The 21568-nt window shown below is 46.4% G+C and overlaps 1 protein-coding gene across 6 annotated transcripts in view; it reads right to left on the bottom strand.

Moving 5' to 3' along the window:
• Positions 1–3852: 3852 nt before the first annotated feature.
• LPIN1 (lipin 1) overlaps positions 3853–21568 on the bottom strand; it is an 80302-nt gene continuing 62586 nt past the window's right edge. For all 6 annotated transcript variants that reach the window (XM_038006586.2, XM_038006584.2, XM_073022792.1 and 3 more), the window contains 4 exons: positions 15698–15850; positions 11628–11742; positions 10720–10823; positions 3853–6634 (listed from right to left, as the gene is read on the bottom strand). In XM_038006586.2, the coding sequence (XP_037862514.2) occupies positions 6475–6634; positions 10720–10823; positions 11628–11742; positions 15698–15850 (532 nt within the window). In that variant the 3' untranslated portion in view covers positions 3853–6474. The remainder of the gene's footprint in view (positions 6635–10719; positions 10824–11627; positions 11743–15697; positions 15851–21568) is intronic.

Below are 21568 nucleotides of genomic sequence, written 5' to 3'. Positions count from 1 at the left end.
AAATATTGTATAATATTTGTCCACTTAACATATATTCACTAATCCTAAGAAATTCATCTATTCGGATACCATAAGCAGATTTGTGTGGAAGGTCCGAAGGAAAAACTCCACTGTGCAAGAAGTCATCGTTATGGTCATCCTCTGTGTACTGCATGAAGGAAGAACACAAGCGTTTGTCCAGAATGAAGTCTCTTTCAATAAAATAGAGGTTAACCGCCTCACTCAACCAACAAGCACTGTTTATTTTTTAGGATCTCCCTGAAATATGAATCAATAAGACAAAGAACAAAAGCAAACTCGATGGGTGGGAGGAGCGGGAAAGATGGAGTTCCCAAATGAATGTGTTACTTGAAAATATAAACCATTTCTTCTTAGCTTGGCTCTGTCAACCATCTCGGAAAAGGATGTTTTTACAATCAGAGCAGAAATATGACTGGCGGCTCCTACATTTACATTTCTTTGTTGCAAAATGAATGTAACTTGTTCAGATTCCAACAGGGAGAAAGCAGCAGAAGTGGTGGTTACTTTCCAAAGTGAAACTTAAAACCACAATCTCCGGTGCACAAAAGGCAGAATGAGTCACAGGAAGAGGCCACTTGCTTGCAAAACTCATTAAAAGCAATGCAGGGCTGAATGGACTTCCTGCACCAATGAAAAGATCACTGGCATCAGGACAGGCACCTCCAGGCTCCAACAATTTGGGGGAGGAAGGGAGCCATTAGCAATCTGGGCACAGCCCAGGCCTGCCCCTTCACATGCACACCCCCTCCAAACCCCACCCCCCCCCCACACACACACACACATGCTCCGGGCACAGCCCAGGCCTGCTCCTTCACATGCACACCCCCTCCAAACCCCACCACCCACCCACCCACACACACACACACACACACACACACACACACACACACATGCTCCAGGCACAGCCCAGGCCTGCTCCTTCACATGCACACACCCCCAAACCCCACCACACACACACACACACAAACACACACACACACGCTCCAGGCACAGCCCAGGCCTGCTCCTTCACATGCACACCCCCTCCAAACCCCACCACACACACACATACACACACACACACACACACACACCCCACACACACACGCTCCAGGCTGCAAGGCCTGGAATCCCCTCCCAGCCTGGGCCGGCCCACATCCCTGGGAAGGTGTCTCAGGCTGGAAGCAGTGTAGCAAAGGATCACAACGACACCTTGTGACTCAAGCGAGCTCCTGTACTGAGCTTCCAAGCTCCTTCTCAGGAGTGGCCAGGGGAAGACAATCTTTCCAGGGGCTTCCCTCCTGCGGCAGATCTGTGTGAGTTCTGGGCAGTGAGCGTTGCTCTGGCCAGGCCAAATTGAAGTCAGATGTGAGCTGAGCAATACGGAAGAGGCTACCTGGGAGCAGGATGCAGGGCCTCCACTGCATCGTCTAAACCCTGCTTCTCCAACTTGTACGTGAGGCAGAATCCCCGGAAGGACTTCTTAAAACAGATAGCCCGGCCCCACGCCCACAGTGAGATTCAGCAGGTCTAGGGTAAGGGCCCAAGCATTTGCATTTCTAACAAGTTCCCTAGTGCTGGAACTGCAGACCACACTTTGAGAACCGCAGATCTAAATGGTTTTTAGACCTGAACAAGCACAACCAGACAGCGCCAGTAAGTGTTGTTGACCCTGGGCTGTGCCAACTGCAGTCACGTTGATACCAAAACAGTCCCCTTGAGGAACTCCCCCGTCTGCCCACAAGTCGGATCCACAGCCTGGCTGGTCTCCAAGGCCAGCACTACCCAGGAAGGGGCCTTTGTCAAAGTGGAGACTTTAAAAAAAAAAAAAAAAAAGACTGTGCTGCCAAACCAAAAGCGATTGTGCCTCCCGGTGGCCGTTGGGGCCCATTGACTTCCAGGGTCAGGTTCTGTCTGCTCATGTTCTGGTTTCCCTCAGGTTCCAAGCTCCCTGCCTGGCTTGCAATGGAAGTGACACTGGTCACCACCTTTGATGCAGCAGGAGTTTGAAAAAGGGCTTGGAAGCAGAAAACCTACTGGCATTTTCACCACCATCTCTTAGTTTAAGGCAGAGATGGGGCACAGCACTGGTCTGAAGACAAAATATAAAATACGAAGGGGAGTGGTCAAAAATGAGCCAGGTGTGGTGGCATGTGCCTGTGGTCCTAGCTACTTGAAGGCAGAGTCAGGGGATTGCCTGAGCCCAGGAATTCGACGTTACAGTGAGCTATGATCGCACCACTGCACTCCAGTCTGGGCGACAGAGCAAGACCCTGTCTCCCAAAAATAATAATAATAAAATAGTCTTTAAGTAATAAAGAGCAGAGGCAGACAAATGTGAGTGGAGACGCGACAAATCTCTCCTGGAGCAGTGGATTAGGCCGCACCAAGTTTCTATTGTAGGAGACAGTTTTTTTGTTTTGTTTTGTTTTTGAGACGGCGTCTCACTCTTGTTGCCCAGGCTGGAGTGCAGTGGCGCAATCTCAGCTCACTGCAACCTCCGCCTCCCAAATTCAAGTGATTCTCCTGCCTCAGCCTCCTGAGTAGCTGGGATCACAGGCGCATGCCACCACTCCCAGTTAAGTTTTGTATTTTTTTTTAGTAGAGACGGGGTTTCACCATGTTGGCCAGGCTGGTCTCGAACTCCTGGGCCTCAGAGGATCCGCCTGCCTTGGCCTCCCAAAGTGCTGGGATTACAGACACGAGCCACTGTGCCCAGCCTTATAGGAGCCAGTTTTTTAATTTTTTAAGATGGGGACGACTTAATTTTCCCCCAGGACAGCTCCCCTGTTCTAGGGCTGTAGAAGGGCCACGTGCATTCCCTTTTCCTGGAAAGGGCACTCTGGGGTCTGATGCTGATGGTCAATGGCCCCATCGTCAGCCTTCCTCGGCTTCTGATGCAAGAGTGCTGATGTGCCGGTGTTCGAGAACCAAGCTGTAAAGCCTTTTTAACATTCAGGCGATCACAGCTGAGACACTGGGGACATCCAAGCCCCCGAGCTCATTTCCCCCGCACACGTGAGAGCTGCCTGCAGAGCTCCACCAGCACGCGGGCATCGACAGGCCGAAGACAATCATCTAGGCGAATTTTTATTTTAAAAGAGCCCACACACTGAAGTCTGAGTTGGAACAAATCCATGACGGTGTTCAACCAAATGAGGTGTTGTTTCTTAAGACGCAAAAGCATGAATTCTACAGGCACCTAGAGATGAACTGTTTGGATTTGGGCTTCGTTAGGAATTCAGCCGAGTATCTTAACCAGCTATGTTGCATTTAGGGGGCCAATACTTTTCCATTTACTCCAAAAACTCTTAGGCTGATGCAGGTAAATCAATAGGAAGCCTCCAGCCACGTCCACATGTAAAATCAATAGGAATTATGACAGTTTTCAGCTTATATGATTGCACTAGTCAAGGATTTTGATTCATTCAAAATGAAAAATGAATCTGGGGTTCACCGCAGAGAAGAGTCGAAAAAATGAGGACAGCAGATGTGAGGCTGGGGAACCCCCATGGGCTAAACACGATTCTAGGTCAGGCCCCGGGAGGCACTTCATGAAATTCACTTGATTGAAACCTCCCTCCTCCTGAATCATCCTACCAGGGCAGGGAGGGATCCCGGGTACAGCCTTCTCCTCTCTTCATCTCTCCCATCCCTCCCAAGTGCACAGAGAAGGTTGGTCTTTTACCCATTTAAATCTAAAACATCAGGAAAAACACGTATTCCGAATAGTGAACAATTCATAGCCTGAAGATTTTTTTTTAGAATATGCTTGATAACACACCCCAGAAAAATCAACAACTGAGTAACTTACCAGAAACTATTTAAAATTCACACACCTGATTTTCAGAGAAGTCTTTCATCGGTCTCATTTATTGCAATATTTTCTAGCTTTGCATCCAGTACAACACAATGAAGTATCACAGTGATTTTTATCGTTGCACCAGCATATACAAATACAGATCAAATGTAAATAAAATGTGCTTACAGTGGTGATCCAAACATAAAACTGCAAAGGGAATTCTCTTTGAAAGTGTAATTATTTTTCTCCAATGTACCAGGTATATATTTTTCTCTATGCCAGGTATACATATTTTTCTTCATCACATGTGACAAACATCTGATGACTTGTCACTAAGTGGGATTCATTTCCATAGGGCAACATTGAAATGTGTGGTCCAAATACAGCATCCCAGCACATGACCTCAGCATCACTGGGTTATAGTCATGGACACAAAGATAAACCAACTTGCATATGCGTGAGTGCAGCCCATATAGAAATCTCACTTTCAGAAGCCAGAAGACAGGTGTTAATATGCCAGCCTTGCCAGGGCTCACATTGAACTTGCCACAGATCTGACAGTGTGACTTTCTGGAAGGCATGCTCTGTTTCACGGTGCAGTGATGTGGAAGTTTAAGGTACATCAAAATTCGGGGTCCAAAATTGCATGTTCTGAAAACTCTGCCTGCAAAGTGTGCTGGGGCAGAGGGTTGCCCAACTGCGAACTGCATGGGGGATATGTCCCCCCATTCTCACAGCCAAAGTTCCTCCCAGGTGCAAAGGAGAAACTGTGTGAACCTTCACAGGCCCATGAGCTTATACTTAGTTCAGAGCAGTTAAAATTCACTCAAATACCCTCATTGCATAAAGAATGAATATAGCCTCTTTAGGTTACTAGTGAACAGGCGCAGAGAAGTTAGTTAAGGCAGGCCAATGTTTTGTTTTGTTTTTTTTTTTTTTTGACATGGATTCTCACACTGTCACTCAGGCTGGAGTGCAGTAGCGCAATCTCGGCTCACTGCAACCTCAGGCAGGACTATTTTTAATTATTTTTAATATCTCCAAAAGGAATCTGCACATGCACATCCGTGTTTCTACAGAAATCTGCAATCGATGGCAGATCTATGTTTGCCTTTGTGTGTCCACACGAACCATTTGGCAAAGGCATCCAATCCTAACAGGGCCCACCAATTACAACGGAGGCAACAACGCTGTGGATTTTCTTTCACAGAAAGAGTAAAATTTCATTCATCTGCTCCATTTTTTGCCTCCTGTGATTCTAACAAGGAAATTTAAATAGGAAAATGTTTCAATCGTTGGAGTAAAACACTCTTTAAAAAAATAATGCTTTGAAAAGTAAAGCAAAATCTTTTACCAAAATAATTCTTTCACTTTTCAAACCGTTCTGTCCACAAGCCAGTGTAATAAACAAGTAAAAGAATCACATTCTGTCAGCTTAAAGAATGCCACTCAAATTATTACTTTTTCACTTGCCCTTAACTTGAGTGGAAAAAGCTAAGGAAAATAAATGACTCATAAATCCCAAAAGAAGATCAGTCTATGAGAAAGAGAGAATAAGGCCCTTTGGATAGTCTAACACATACATCTTTTTAATATATTAATGACAGTGGTATAGAAAGAATATGACTAAAATGCCTACCACAGTAACCTAATCAGAGTAAAACAATAAATAATATCTAAAAGAATACAGTTTAACTTCTTGAAACTATTTTCTTAAAACCAACCAGTTTCTTTGGAGAGCTCTCAGTAGAAGTCAGTTATCATTATCATTTGGCATAAGTGCACTCAAGTCCACATAGTCAGCACCACCTTGCTGGATGGAAGGAAGCTGGCAGTGCTGAACTCATTCAAAATACTGCCTTAGTAATATTTACTATCATTTTAATCTAAGGCGTTGCAAAGTTACCATGAGCTAGATGAAGCGTATTCTAAATAAAATATCTGCCATAGATACATTAAGGCATAAATATTCCAGCCTTGAGCCACAAAAACTGGGGGGAAATATGCCAATTAAATAGACTATCTTTAACAAAAGGAATTAAAGAAAAACTTATCACCTAAAAATGAGACTAGTCAGCAAATACTGTAAGGGGCCCATCCACGAGGCCAAGTCTGAGGCCAGGCCTGGACCCAGTGACGTCCGGATTTCTATCAGAGACCTCAGATCCAGGTTACACGAGCCTTCACAGCCCTCCCCACTGTACTTAGAAGGTGGTAGCACTAACATTGCTATAATGGAAACGCACCCCCTACTTTGCCAAAAACCGTGCATATCTGGCATTCCTCGACTGACCCTGTCCTAGACAGGGACAGCCCTCAGACAGCCACCCTCTGCCTAGGTTTCACAGCCCCAAACTGCACGTGAACCAATAGCTACTTGCTGGGGCAGGCCGGGAAGGCAGCATCGTAACTGGCATTAAGCCACAACTGAGGAATGCTTTTCACGGTACAAATGCGCCCAACTCCTCGCCTAGAAAGTGCTCCCTTCCCACTTGCTTAGAAATGTTAGCCCCAGGGTGGGGCAGAGGAGAAATGCTTCTCACTTCTCTCTGCTGTCAGGCCAATGACGACGCGCCAGGCTCCCAGGTGGAGCTGTGCACTCCCGGGAGATTTATCCTTTAATGGGTGACAACCAGGCTCTGCACTGCTGGCAAGAGGCTGCTTGGGACATTTTACGCGGAGGCAGAATGAATATCCTGGTTTTCAAAAGGTGGCAGTGGCTCTCTCCAAAAGGTGAAGTTACTGAAGGTATCCGAACAGGGAAAGTCTGAAGAATGGCTTCTTTTCAGCAACGGGAAAACGTGGTCGACTACTTCACAGAGTCTCACATACCTGGAAGGAAAGGGACATTGTCACTGCCACTGAGTGACACCAGCTCTGCACCCAGGGGCTACATGTAGAAGTCAAGAGAGATCTACAACCTCAAGGAGCAGACGGCCTACTTATTGACATGACTGAAGCCATTCTAGAATAATTTGTTATCGATTAATTGAAAATCAGAGATAAAAACGAAGAGTATACAAAGGAGGCATCAGAGAAGGCTCTGGGGAAGAGGTGGGTGGGACCCGACTTCACTTGAAGGACAGGTGAAGGGGAGACAGAAGCAAAAGATGGCAGGAGGAAGTCAGCATGGCCAAGGGATAGCACCTGCTGCAGGGGTCACATATGGGACATCGGGGGAAGAATCACAGACAAGGCACATCTTTGGAGCACCAGACAGAGATTGCTTCATTGCACAGTGAAAAGGAGCTGGGTCCTGGGGTTAAAGAGACATTAATTTGACGTTAAGTGCTGCCATTTACTAGCTGCGTGATCTTGGGCAAATGGCATAATCTATCTAAGCCAATTTCCTCCACTATAAAGGAAGGAAAAGAAAAACTAGGCCACAGTTTTAAGGTTAATTAAATAAAATAACATGCAACATTAAAATAATGTCTACTGGGTGCTCACATGTATCTAAGCGACAAATTATGAACACGTCTTAGAGAAAAAAGCCCCGGTTGGCATGACAGTCAAGAGACCTGGGCTCTCCAGCTTGCTGTAACCTTGGACAATTCTCTTGCCCTCTCGGCGCCCTTCATCTTTATAGTGTGTGGAGGTGAATTAGAGCAGGGCTTCCCAATGCTTCCTACAACGTTCTCTTGCTCTCTTTTTATTTGCATGCCCAAAAATACGTTGTATGTTAGTTTCTGTGGCTTATACTATGAAAAGAAAGTTGCTATATTGAATATGCATGTTCAGACCTCCAGGCACCTCCCAACTGAGATTCTGGCACACCCAGTCCTCTGCCAGCCATCCCCAGATTCCTCCTTGACAGTCACTGATCCCTGTCTAGTTCCAAATTGCTAAGAACCTCAATTGCATGTTCTGAAGTATAAAATAATGTATTAAGTGAGGCTGAGTGTGTCTGTTTAATAAAGGACCTCCAAAGGACTTTTGAGAAGCAGTGTGCTTGCACAAAATGGAAAAATGATGTCTCCTAATATAAAACCAAGAGTTATGTCTTTCCTGGGGATTCAAACAAACAGACAGATTTTTAAAATACCTCCCGGCTTTAAGGCTTATTTGTCTGAGGTTTGTGGCTGCGCAGGAGGGCCCCTCCCTGCAGGCTTGACTGCAAGGCTGCGGCGGGCACTGGAACCAAACCCACTCTCACACTCTCTGAGCGGCCAGGCCGAGTGTCATCTGCGCGCCTGCCCCAGACTGACCTCCACGCACAGGGCTCCTCCGGAGCAGGCAGAGCTTATGCACAGATGCTCACAAACGAAAGGGAGAAAGAACTGAGCTCCTCCCCCTGTGTGGCCCCATCCATCTGAAGACATTTCAGATGACTGTCCCAGTTCTGAACGACAAGCACCTACTTGGCTCAGAAATAGTTATACCAAGTTCAGGCCAGAGAAATGTAAGCTCCCTGGGGGAGGAGATTTACTCTCTCGCAGGAACAACCCCACCTCAGTCCAGGTGTAAAACGACAACATCCCCTGGCAATGAGTAAAGTCTGCAGAGCTCCACCCCAGGCCAAGCCACAGGCGAGGTGTGCATTTTAACCCCAGAGCCTCCGTCCATGCAATGACCTCAGAGGCCACCTAGCCAAACCCTCTCAGACGCTGGAGTCCCTTTTCCATGCACCTCATGGCAAGACCTGCCACGTTCCCATTCCTGGACAGTGTCTCATTGGTTGAAAGTTCTTTTTGATCCTGATACGTTTGGCTGTGTCCCCACCCAAATCTCATCTTAAATTCCCACGTGTTGTGGGAGGGACTCAGTGGAAGTTAACTGAATCATGGAGGCAGGTCTTTCCCAGGCTGTTCCGTGATAGTGAATAAGTCGCATGAGATCTGATGGTTTTATAAGGGGGAGTTTCCCTGCACGAGCTCTCTTTCTGCCTGCTGCCATCCATGTAAGACATGACTTGATCCTCCTTGCCTTTGACCATGATGGTGAGGCCTCCCCCTTTTTTTTTTTTTTTTTTTTAGATGGAGTCTCACTCTGTCACCCAGGCTGGAGAGCAGTAGCGCGATCTTGGCTCACTGCAACCTCCGCCTCCCGGGTTCAAGTGATTCTCCTGCCTTCGCCTCCCAAGTAGCTGGGATTACAGGTGCAAGCTGCCATGTCCGGCTAATTTTTTTTTTTTTTTTTTTGTATTTCTAGTAGAGATGGGGTTTCACCGTGTTGGTCATGCTGGTCCTGAGCTCCTGACCTCAGGTGATCCACCCGCCTCAGCCTCCCAAAGTGCCGGGATTATAGGCGTGAGCCACCGCGCCCAGCCTAAATCCTTTTTCCTGTATAAATTACCCAGCCTTGGGTCCGTGTCTTTATTAGCAGCCTGAAAACAGACTAACACAGATCCTAAACAGAAACCCACTAGGTCCTCTCCAGCCTGGGGAATGAGGGGGGAGCAAGAACGAGACATTGTCACAGTCAGCCACTTAGAATAGAGGAGGCAGCAGAAACTGCAAGGAAGGGTTAAGAAAGGAATCAAGTTCCTCCTGTTTTTCTGCCAATCAGGAAGCAGCCTGACACTGACTCGCCTTCTACAGGAGGGAACAGGGCCTTGGCTCCATCCTCCCCTCTCTGCACAAACCTTGAGGACTGCTTGGGCACTGGCATGACTGTAGGGTTAGAGGAGTCTTGTGGGGCAGCCCCAGGACTCCTGTTAGTCTAGAACTGCCCTACTGACACTCAATTAGAATCCAACTGGTGTAAGGACCATCCTGAAAGTAAAAATCTGCCCTAGAGGGAACTTAGCTCTCTATCTATCTAAAATCACAGGAGCTACATGGAGAAAACCAATCCATAGGAATCTCCTAGAACCAAATTCCCGAAGTCTAACTCCTCCAGATAAAGAGGACCCCCTTGGGCTCTCTGGGGTCACTAAGGCCAGAGGGCTTTCTTTTTTTTTTTGGAGATGGAGTCTAGCTCTGTTGCCCAGGCTGGAGTGCAATGGCGTGCAATGGCGCGATCTCAGCTCACAGCAACCTCTGCCTCCCGGGTTCAAGCGATTCTCCTGCCTCAGCCTCCTGAGTAGCTGAGATTACAGGCATGCACCACCACACCCAGCTAATTTTTCTATTTTTAGTAGAGACAGGGTTTCCCCATGTTGGTGAGGCTGGTCTCGAACTCCCAATCTCAAGTGATCCGCCCGCCTCAGCCTCCCAAAGTACTGGGATTACAGGCGTGAGCCGCCGCACCCGGCCTGCCAGAGGCACTTTTCCAGGTCTGCACAGACAAGACCAGAAGAGGTGTAGTCTCTGAAATGGACAAGGCAGGAAGACAAGGGTCTGCCTGGGCTGACGTCACCCAGTGGGCCCACCTCCCAACAACATGGAATGAGGAAGTGCTCTCCATTCTAAGAAGTTAGGAACCCGACGGGGACAGGATAAAGTCAAGAGTGATTCTAAGTACACAAGCATGCCTCATTAGAAAGAGTAATCCCATTTAGCCCACTGACTCAGGAAAACTGGGCTTTGACCAAAAATATGGGGGGAATTCTTAACAATTACACAGCAATGTCTCTGGTAAGAAACATTTGGTATGTGAAGAGATATACAGTTCCTCATCTTTAAATATAGCTTCACATATTTCAGTTTGGTTACATTTCTCATTCACATTCTAGGCTTTCAAACCTAACTTGGCAAATCTAAACTACTAGTTTTCAAATTCATTCAATTCCATTCTGTAGCAGAATTTAACCACGAGTTTAAATTTTAGACCCAGAGGGGATCTGATTCAATTCCAGCTGTCTAAAAATTATGTTTTGGACAAAATACAAGGAGTTGAAATACATTTCTTCATTATAAGAATTAGATATTAACATACAGGCAGCAAAGGTGAAGAGGTACACCATGAACTGGGAAGTGCCATTTTAAGATAATGGTACTGATATAATAATCACATAAAACATGTACAATACTCACGATGAGATGTTGGTCTTCGCATGTTCCTGTACCAGCTCTCCTTTAGGATTGACGGTAAATATTCTATTCAAAGACACTCCTACTTGCTTGTATGAATACACATCCTATATGTGGAAAAGGTGATTTAAAGTGTTCATTAGAAAAAAAGAGTTCATTGTAAAAACAAGTCCATGGTATTTCTGATTTGATGAAATATCAAATTTTCATTAACCAGAGCTCTACCTCAAAGTGGTGCAGTGAAAGAATATCCTTTGATGGGAAACTGTTCAATTAGTTTTGCTCTCTAGGCCTCAACTCCCTCATCTGTTCAAGGACTGAGTTAAAGAAAAGACAATCTATCACGTCGCGCAATTCTAACATTCCTTCAGGTTATTCTCTGACCCATATTCCTACTTCATGAAAATCTCTCATAACTTTCAAAAGTAGGACTTTCCGATGGAGCAGTTAGTACCCAACTACATTCTCTAGAATACTTAGCTTTCTAGTAAATTTGGGTATACGTGCAAAATCTCAAAGCGCTTCTTTCATGATACGAGACAACACTAGACGTGAGATGCTAAATTCGCCATCATGGTTAGGACTAATTTTGCGGTTCCCTTCTGGTAGAAAGAACCTAATCTGAATAAATGTTCTCGCTTTACTGCTTTAATGAATAATTTGGAATTTGGAGTTTTAAGTCCCACATCTCAAGCTTTGACCCACCTGTCAACCTTCAAAGAACCCTGGAGGCCATAAGACAATTTGTAATCCCCTTCCCTTTAGATGTAGGCAAGTGGCTCTTCACCAGGCTACCGCTTCTAGGATGACAATCTGACTCTACATACAGTTCTAGGATAGGGCTTTCAGATGACAGCAACCAGAAAAGGCAGTCATTTCAAGGGTTTTTCCATACCCAATCTACTACTTACAGCCGGTCGGTTTCCAAAAGCAGCATAAAAGGGTTCTGTATTGGGGAAAAACAGGTTTTTGATGTCTGTCAAACACTGGACTTTAAACTTTTCTGGCTTCTTTTCAATCACTTCTCTGTTAAACAAATAAATAATAGATTAACATGAGAGGCTAAGCTTCCTTTAGCATCAAAATGTTTTTAGCTGACAAAGCTGCCACAACACTAAGAAAACTCAACTCTTCAAAAGTTTAATGTGTCAGGCAGTTCAGACATCCCAGAAAAGCACGAGATGGAAAGTAAACCCACACTTTCAAGTCTTTCTACAAAGAAAACACCAAGGATGAGCCATTTCACCAAGAGTTCTCCTGGTCACCCAGGAAACAAAGAATGACAGAGCATAAAAACAAAAAGGAACATCTCTAAATTAATTCAATGAGGCTAGCATAACCTTAAAAACAAAATCTAAAAAAGAAAAGTATGGGCAAAGTGTGGACCAATCTCATTTGGAATATAAGTGCAAAAATTCTAAAATATATATATATACACGTGTGTGTGTGTGTGTGTGTGTATGCACAAATTGTAGCAATATATAAAAGCTGGGCTTATTCCAGGAATGAAAAAGCAATTTAATATTTAAAATCAATATAATATAACACATTATCAGGTTGAAAGAGAAAAACATGATCATCTCAACAGATACAAAAAGGGTATTTGATACCAGTTCCCTCCCAACTTCAAATTCATTTTTAAAAATATTTAAATTTAAAAAGAGGATTTGATACGAGTTAACATCTAATCCAGATGAGAACTCCAACCAGGAATGGAAGGGAATACTAAAAAACCTAGAGTGAACATCTTATTAACAGTGAAATAATGATGGTCTGTATCGCCATGGCAATTCACTGCTGTACTGCCTGCCACAGCAAATGCAGTAACGTAAGAAAAATAAATAAAAGTTATATATATTAGAGAGAATTAGGGGGAAAAAACTGTCATCACAAAAAACAAATATGCACATTAAAAAGTTGAACCTACACATGAATTACCAGAATTAAAAAGACTCTAATAAGGTTAATAAGTCAATGTACAAAAAAAAAAAAAAATCAATGTACAAAAATTAATCACATTTTCATGCATCTGAAACAAGTAGAAAAGGTAATTGTGTAAATGATATTTTAAATTAAATTTTAAAATATAAAATGTCTAGAAATAAACCTAACAGAAGATGTGCCAGACCTTTATGGCTAAAATTATAAAACTTTACTGAAATATATTAGGAAAGACCTACACAAATGAAGAAATAGACTATACTCTTGGATTGGAAGACCCAATATAATTTTGAGATAGTAAGTCTTCCTAAATTGCTCTACAGATTCGCTGCAATTTCAGTCAAACTCATAACAGAGTCTTGGGTGTTTTGATGCAATTTGAGTCTAGAAGCTATGAAAACGAGCAGAAAGCCAGGCCTAGCACTTCCGATGCTGGGAAGGTGAGGAGCTTCTGAGCTGTGGGAGACGGGACACTATGGCCTTGGCCAATTCGTCCAGGCCTTTGCCAGTGGAACAAAACAGAAAGCCCCAAAACAGAACCACACATTCACAGATGCTTGCTTTATGACCACAGTGGCACCTCGGAGCAGCAAGGACAGGGCGGTCTTTTTAGCATGTGGTGCTGGGACAAACGAATATCCACGTAGGAAAAAAAAATTAAATTGCACCCACACTTCATTCTACCTAAATAAATCCATTCTTAGTGGATTATAGACCCAAATGTGAAAGCAACACCTTCAGATAAAATACAGGATTGTCTTCATGCCCACAGGTCAGAGAAGACTTTGGTAATACACAAAAAGCACAACTACAGAGGAAACCATATGCTCAATGACATAAAACTAAGTTTATTTTCATCAAAAGCTATGAACTGGGAAAAGATGCCCACAGCACTCCTGACAAAGGCTAAGTGATCGACATCCTGTGCTGAGGGCTTGTTTCTGCCCGCTGCACTGCACGCATATCCACCCACCACATTCCCCTCCTTCATCCTAATTCAAACCCTAGCAGTAGAATCACAACTGCACCCAGTTAGAGTTGTGCTATGGAAGGTCATTTGTGTGCCCATCAATGATAGACTGGATAAAGAAAATGTGGCACATATACACCATGGAATACTATGCAGCCATAAAAAAGAATGAGCTCATGTCCTTTGCAGGGACGTGGATGAAGCTGGAAACCATCATTCTCAGCAAACTAACACAGGAACAGAAAACCAAACACTGCGTGTTCTCACTCATAAGTGGGAGTTGAACAATGAGAATACATGGACACAGGGAGGGGAACATCACATACCGGGGCCTATCAGGGGGTGAGGGGGCAAGGGGAGGGAGAGCATTAGGACAAATACCTAATACATGTGGGGCTTAAAACCTGGATGACAGGCGGAGGGGTGCAGCAAACCACTATGGCACACGAATACCTATGTAAAAAACCTGCACATTCTGCACATGTATCCCAGAACTTAGAGTAAAATTTAAAAAAAAAAAAAAAAAAAAAAAAAGGAAGGTCATTTGCGTCAGGGCAGACTTGGCTAGCAATTCTAGAGACCTCCACAGGACAACTAGCACATGGAATGGCTGTGGCTTGATGGCAGCCCTGGGAAGGACCAGGCTGGTGGCCATTTGCCACGGGAGCCCTTTGGCCTTCCAAGAGGACATACCAACTATGTGATTTAGGGTTTTTAAAATAATTCCTTCCAGGGAAAAAGCAATATACCTTGGACAATGATATTTAAATAAGGAAATGAGAAAAGGATCACTTTAAATGTATAGATAGCGTTAGGATGTCAGAGTAACAATGTCGACTTCCTGCTTGGCCTAGCAAAGCCTTCCTACTTAACACAGGCTGATGAATGGCTTGTTGCAAATTGTCAGCATAGCTTAGGGACACAATTTCATTAAAATATCAGGATTTCTATGGAGATCAATGTTGTTACGATAGCTCTGAGGACTTGAAATACACTAGGTTGTGCCTGACTTTTCTCCCCTAGAACATGCGCGTCTCAGTTTGAGATCCTTTACTACAGGAAAAAAGCTACTGCTTACACAAAACAACGCCGTGATGGAAAAGGTACCTACAGAGCTAAAGGAAAATACACAAGAATCAACACGGCATTGGGGGCCCATTTAGATTCTTCCATTGTCTGCATGATTAGCAGCAGCAAACAGTTCATCTGGTCTTCAAATTCAGGCAGAATCACACCAATGACATTCATAAAGACCAAGTCTATGATACTTATAATCAGCCTTCAGCAGGGCCCCACGTCCCGTGGTTGACCACAATAGATTTTGCTTTGAGAGGTGTCTAGTAAATTGCCCTGGGCCTCCAACTACAGGGACATCCAGTGTTTTCTTCCCCCAACTACAGGGACATCCAGTGTTTTCTTCCTCCAATTCCATGGGGCCAGAGTTAGTCTCGCTTAGCTACCTTGATATGGCCCAGTAGATGAAGGGAGGAAGGCAATCAGAAATTGGCTAGTGGTCTGTTAGAGGACCCTTAAAACGAGCAGTGTTCCCAGAACTCTAAGACGGAAAATAACAAGTATGATGGGTGGCAAAAGCCAGGTGGATGATGGTGGTTGGTAGACGGGCCACTTAAGGATCCCTAAGGAGATGAGATAAAGGCTCATTGTCCAAGGGACATTAAGATTCAGCCAGGCTACTCAAGAAGAGATGGAGCAGGAGAGTGACCCAGAAAGAAGGGAACAGCATGTGCAAAGGCTCCAAGCAGAGACAATTGTGTGGAGACACAGATTGAGATGTAGAGACGAGAGAAACGTGCCTGGAGGGGAGGGGAGGCGCGGGCCATGAGGAGCCACCAGGCGCCAAGCTCCTGAGTCTGGACTTGGCCTGAAAGCCGTGAGGAGCCAATGCAGGTGTGGATCTGTGTTTGGAATGATTTTCCTGGTGCCGGCTATGGAGCATGGATATTGGTTGGAGAAGACCAGTGAGGAAGCTATTCTTACAAAAATTGCAGTTAGGAAGAGAGAGGGTCTGAACAGGACCACAGATGTAGGTGTAGGGAGCAGGCCTGGTACCTGTGCAGGGCAGAGAAGAGGCTGCTGGGACTCAGCAGCAGGGGCCCCTGGGGCAGCACCGTGCCCCTCTCGTTGACCCAGTGCAGGTAGCCCCGCGTCATGTCCGCCATCCCGATGGCACGGGCAGAGCAGTAGAGAAATTTATATCCGTTCCTGAAAGACATAAAACATTCATATTTCATGGCATCAGAAAATGGAAACTTTTTGCATTCACAAATCCTGATCCAGATCTGTTCTGAAGAATGGCACTGTTTCAAGTTCCCCCACATACAAAAGTCCACATTCTACAAAATCTTGCTTGCAATTGAGAAATAAGCTTAAATACATTTCACTGTAATTCACTAAGCACTTTTGCATTCCCCACTTCGCTTAATCCTCAGGAGAACATGGCTGGGATGAGTATTTCCCCCTGGTTTTACTGCTATGGAAACTGAGGTTCAGATGGAGGAAACTGAGGTTCAGATGGATGAAACTGGTTTACCTGCCTGCGCCTGAGCCCTTCGTACTCCCCCTGGTCCCAGCTCTTGGCTACAGCCCCTGCGACAAGTCCCCAGCCACCTGCCAATTCACACACTTTGCTCCAGCATTTGCTTCATTCGCCCCTACACACACCCCATTAAATTCCTCCTCTCTTTTGGGTAATTCACATCAGCACATAAATATGCTGCAATCTCTCATTTCATCCTAAAAACAAGCCAAGCCAGAACAACCACACACACACACACACACACGCGCGCGTGCACGCACACACACGCCAAAACGTCCTTAGTCTCTCTCTGGCTAAGATACCATTTCTCTGTTCCCTTTTGTAGTAAAATTCTTCCAAAAAGCTGAGTATATGCATTGAGTCCACTTCTTCACCTTCTTTCCTCTCCTCACTCCCAGCTGACTCTCATTCTCTCATTCCCTTCCTTGCTGTCCCTGCACAGGTCACCTTGATGCCCATCTTGCCAAACCCAGGTATCAACTCTCAATTCTTGTAGGAATGGACTCCCCAGTAGCCTCTGCCTCGGGGGTTCATTCCTTCTCCCAGAGCACCTGAGTCACTCAGCCCCCAGGACTCCACAGCGTCCGGGTATTCTCCTCTTCAGCAGCCACCCCTTCCCAGACACGGCGGCTCGACTGCTCCCATCTGCACTGCCAGTCTCAAAACGTATAAGCGCCCAGGGTCTCAGGCCTCATCTCTCCACACCCCCTACACTCCCTAGAGGATCTGGGGATCTCACCCACTTCCACAGCTCCAAATGCCATGTCTAGACTGAAGCAACATAACTATTCTATGAATGCAACTTTGTTGCATTAGCAGGACTCCATCTCACCCTTTTGTTTTTTTTTTTTTTGAGAGAGCCTTGCTCTGTCCCCCAGGCTGGAGAGCAGTGGCGCGATCTTGGCTCACTGCAACCTCTGCCTCCCAGGTTCAAGCAATTCTCCTGCCTCAGCCTCCCAAGTAGCTGGGATTACAGGCGTGCACCACCACGCACGGCTAATTTTTGTATTTTTTGTAGGGAGCGAGTTTCACCATGTTGGCCAGGGTGGTTCCAAACTCCTGACCTCAGGTGATCCACCTGCCTTGGCCTCCCAAAATGCTGGGATTACAGGCATGAGCCACTGAGCCCGGCCCCATTTCACTTTTCTTTTTTTTTTTTTTTTTTTTTTTTTTGAGACGGAGTCTTGCTCTGTCGCCCAGGCTGGAGGGCAGTGGCCGGATCTCGGCTCACTGCAAGCTCCGCCTCCCGGGTTCACGCCATTCTCCTGCCTCAGCCTCCCGAGTAGCTGGGACTACAGGCGCCCGCCACCTCGCCCGGCTAGTTTTATGTATTTTTTAGTAGAGACAGGGTTTCACCGTGTTAGCTAGGATGGTCTTGATCTCCCGACCTCGTGATCCGCCTGTCTCGGCCTCCCAAAGTGCTGGGATTACAGGCTTGAGCCACCGCGCCCGGCCCACTTTTCTTTAACCATCAAAAATTTAGTGTCTAGAATGAAATGTACTCTAAGTATAAAAACTTGGTATCAAGTTTCAAAGTCTATTATTAAAAAAAGAAGGTATATTTCATTAATCATTTTCATATTGATTGTGTGTCTAAGTGATATCATTTTGAATATGTTGGATTAAGTAAAACATATTATCCAAAAATTTTTAAACACTGTCTATACATTGATATCTCCCAAATGCATGGACCCCGTCCAGACCCCTCTTCCAAGCTGCAGCTACTATGAACTCCACATTATGCCCACTGTGCAGTACAGGCTAACTGTGGACCCCACAGTGCTCATCATACTCCAAAATGGGTGCCTCCAAAACCACACACACCACAGCGGCTCCTCCCCAACTCACCCCGAGACTCCTCGGGAGCCCGTGTTGCAAGTAGCAAGTGGCACTCTCCTAACCCAGGGGTGACGTCAAACCCTCAGGAGCCCCACTGGTGTGGACTTGCCCTCAGCCCCCTGCCATACGATCAGCAGGTCCTCTCTGCTCCACCGCCGACGGCCACCCAAACCGCCCCTCAGCACCACCCAGTGCTCCCACCACGCCCACTGCACGGCCTCCTGGCCTCCGTTGCTGCGACAATCTTGAATGACCTCCCTGCTGCTATCCCGACTCCACGTGGTGCTCTAAGAAAACGTAAAGCGTAGCCCACTCACACTCAGAACCCTCCCGAGGCTGCACCTCTCGCAGACATCGTCCAAACCCTTCACTGTGGCCCGTAAGACTAAGAAGACCTGGCCCCCACCTTTCTCTCCAACCCCAACCCCATCTGCGATGACTTCCAACTCCTCATTCCTGGCAACACAGGTGTTCCCATCCTTCCTCCAACTCGCCACGCTCATCTGTGCCGGCACTTGCCGATGCCGTTCCTCCTGCCTGGAACACCTTTCCCCCAGTCTGCAGGGACTGCTCACACCCTCACCTCATCTAGGTCTCTGCTGGATCTCGCCTCTCCAGAGGGCCCTTCCCTTGACCTCCCCTACACGATGAAACACACACCCCCTCACTCCTCACCCAGGCACTGGCCCTCGCTCTGCCTTTCCTCTCCTCCTAGCACTGATCACTAATACAACGTTACAGTCCCTTATTCAACTGTATCTCTCATTCATCCATAAACTCCATGAAGACAGGGACTTTGTCCCACTTTTTGCTACAACCCCAGTACCAAAAACAGTACTTGACTTGTAGCAGACACTTAGTGAATATTTGCTGAATGAGTGAATAAACTACCCGCTTCCTATCCAACGTATTGCTCTACATAAATATTTTATAATGGCCAATGGACTTGTTTCAAAAACTGCTCAACAATATGTTCTTTAAAACTAAGAAACAGGAAAGTTTTAAGACAAAAAGCATCTAGACATAACGGCTTATCTGGAATACAGGGATGCATCTGAAAATCACAGCCTTTTTAATTTCTTTTTTTCTCTCTCTCTCTCTCTTTTTTGAGACAGAGTCTCGCTCTGTCACCAGGCTGGAGTGCAGGGGCACGATCTCAGCTCACTGCTACCCCCACCTCCCGGGTTCAAGCGATTCTCCTGTCTCAGCCTCCTGAGTAGCTGGGACTGCAGGCATGCAACACCACACCTGGCTAATTTTTTGTATTTTTAGTAGAGATGGGGTTTCACTATATCGGCCAGGATGGTATCAATCTCTTGACCTCGTGATCCGCCCACCTTGGCCTCCCAAAGTGCTGGGACTACAAGCGTGAGCCTCCGCACCCGGCCAATCTTATTAATTTCTAAATATCTTTGTATTTTAGCCATCTAATTAATACAAGCTTTAAAAAGAAATCACTATTTCCATGTATAGCTCTTCACATCAAAGTCCTAAAAGCTGCCACCTGCAGAGATCTAAGACGCTAATCTACACAAAACTGGATTGTCAAATATATTTCATAGTTGGGCCATGCCACTGAGTTACTGTCAGCGTGCCAGCATTCTTGCCTGACTAAACTTAGCTGGAAAGCCAGCTCGAGAGTGACCTAATGGGGAAAATGCTTGCTGGTGGAAGAGCCTTCCCTCCCGCCTTCAACAAAAGCTGTCTGCAATGCCAACAAGTGCCCCCATCAAATGCTCAGGCAGCACTAAGTCTCCATGGTGCCCCTCACAGGGAAGACCCTTCACTCAGGAGGGCAACCAGTGGCAGGACATGTCCCACAGGCCAGCCCAGTTGAAGTCCCTGTTCAACTGGGACTGTAGGCTCCTTCCACGGTCCCTTCAATGCACACTCACTGGGCACTCCTGTGCCAGGCCGCACGTGGGGTCTGGGGTGCCCACAGGGCATGGTACAACCCTGCCCTACAGGAGCAGAGAGTGCTTGGGGAAAATCAACAATTACCCAGCAGGACAGGTGGGATCCAGGGATAGGAAGTGCCCGTGGATAAAGGTGCGATACACACACACATCACTCCTGTTCCTCTAGCATTCTCAGCAACTGGAATGGGAAAAAAAAAAAAAAAAAAAAAAAGAGGGATCCATGCCCAGGCTTGGTGCAAACAGTTTTCTCCTCTGCCCTAATCTCTGCATCCCTCTTAAGACACTGACTCAGGGAGATTTAAATAGTTTGGAAAGATTACCTTTGGGAGCATTTTGCAAGATAAGCTTCTAGACTGGAGTTTCTCAACACTGACATCTGAGATGGGAGGAGTGTCTGCTGGGGAGCGAGGCCCCCACAACGCCGCGCCATGGGATATGCAGCACCACCCAGGGTCCACCCACTAAGGGTCAACAGCATGCCCCAGTTATGTCCATCAGAAGCACCCCCGGACACTGCCATATGTCCGTCAGTCAAGAGCCACTGCTGTAGAGAAAAATGACTCTGTGGCCCCATCTGCCAACCTAAGGGGAGAGAGGGTCACCAGCCACCTTGAGAAAGGAAGACTCAGCACCACTCAGGCTTGGTGAGTCACCTCCCAGGCACTCTGCAACCTGGTTTCTGCCTACTCTCCTGCTTCATCTTTTACCCACCCCACCGTCTGCACCGGAGCCTCCCTTTCAGTGAGCCCACCCAGCACCTGCTCATCTCCCAGCCTCCCCTCTCGCTCCTACTTCCACCTGTGGTGAGCTTTCCTCTCCTTTGAAACCCTGCTTCTCCAGGGAGACTCAGCTGAGTGCCACCTTCTCACAGGGCCCTCCTCTGACACCTCTGGTCAATCAAAATTAACTTCTCCTTGCCATATGTCCAACAAAAACCAGCATCTTCCTCGCTCGATCTGCCCCTCACTGCCTCATTACAGGGAGCCCTAAGTGTCTCCTCCCACATTACCACAAGCTTCTTAAAGGGAGAGACTGCTCAGCACCCCCGACGGCACTTAGGACAGCTCCTGGTGCAACCAGAGTCCAGCGGATCCCTCTGAGTTTGGGCTGAGGTTTGGCTTAGAAAAGCAAAACACACCCTCGTGCAATCCACACAGCCAGGAGCAGAGCATTCCCAGGTTAGCAGTGACCTCAGGGGTTATCTAGCCTAATCTCATTTTACAGAAGAGGAAACCAAAGCTCAGAGTAGGTACTCGGTCCCAGGGCCCAGTGTGAGCTAATGGTTGCCGCTTCTGGGATCCCGGCCCGACTCCCAGTCAGACCTTCCATTTACCGCATCATCATATCTCTTACTGGCAGAGAGCAATGACTGCAATAAACAAAGAAGTGCTGACGTGAAAGAAAGAACTGCTGCAGGCAGGAGAATAAAAAAGATCTAGGCCGGGCGCAGTGGTTCACGCCTGTAATCCCCGCACTTTGGGAGGCTGAGGTGGGCAGATCACCTAAGGTCAGGCATTGGAAACCAGCCTGGCCAACATGGTGAAACTCTGTCTCTACTAAAAATACAAAATTAGCCGGGCATGGTGGCATGTGCCTATAATCCCCGCTACTTGGGAGGCTGAGGCA

The sequence above is a fragment of the Chlorocebus sabaeus genome, chromosome 14, assembly GCF_047675955.1.
Source record: "Chlorocebus sabaeus isolate Y175 chromosome 14, mChlSab1.0.hap1, whole genome shotgun sequence".
In the NCBI taxonomy this organism is placed as follows: Eukaryota; Metazoa; Chordata; class Mammalia; order Primates; family Cercopithecidae; genus Chlorocebus; species Chlorocebus sabaeus.
The sequence above is the reverse complement of the archived record's forward strand: the minus strand, read 5'-3'. Positions and strand labels throughout refer to the sequence as shown.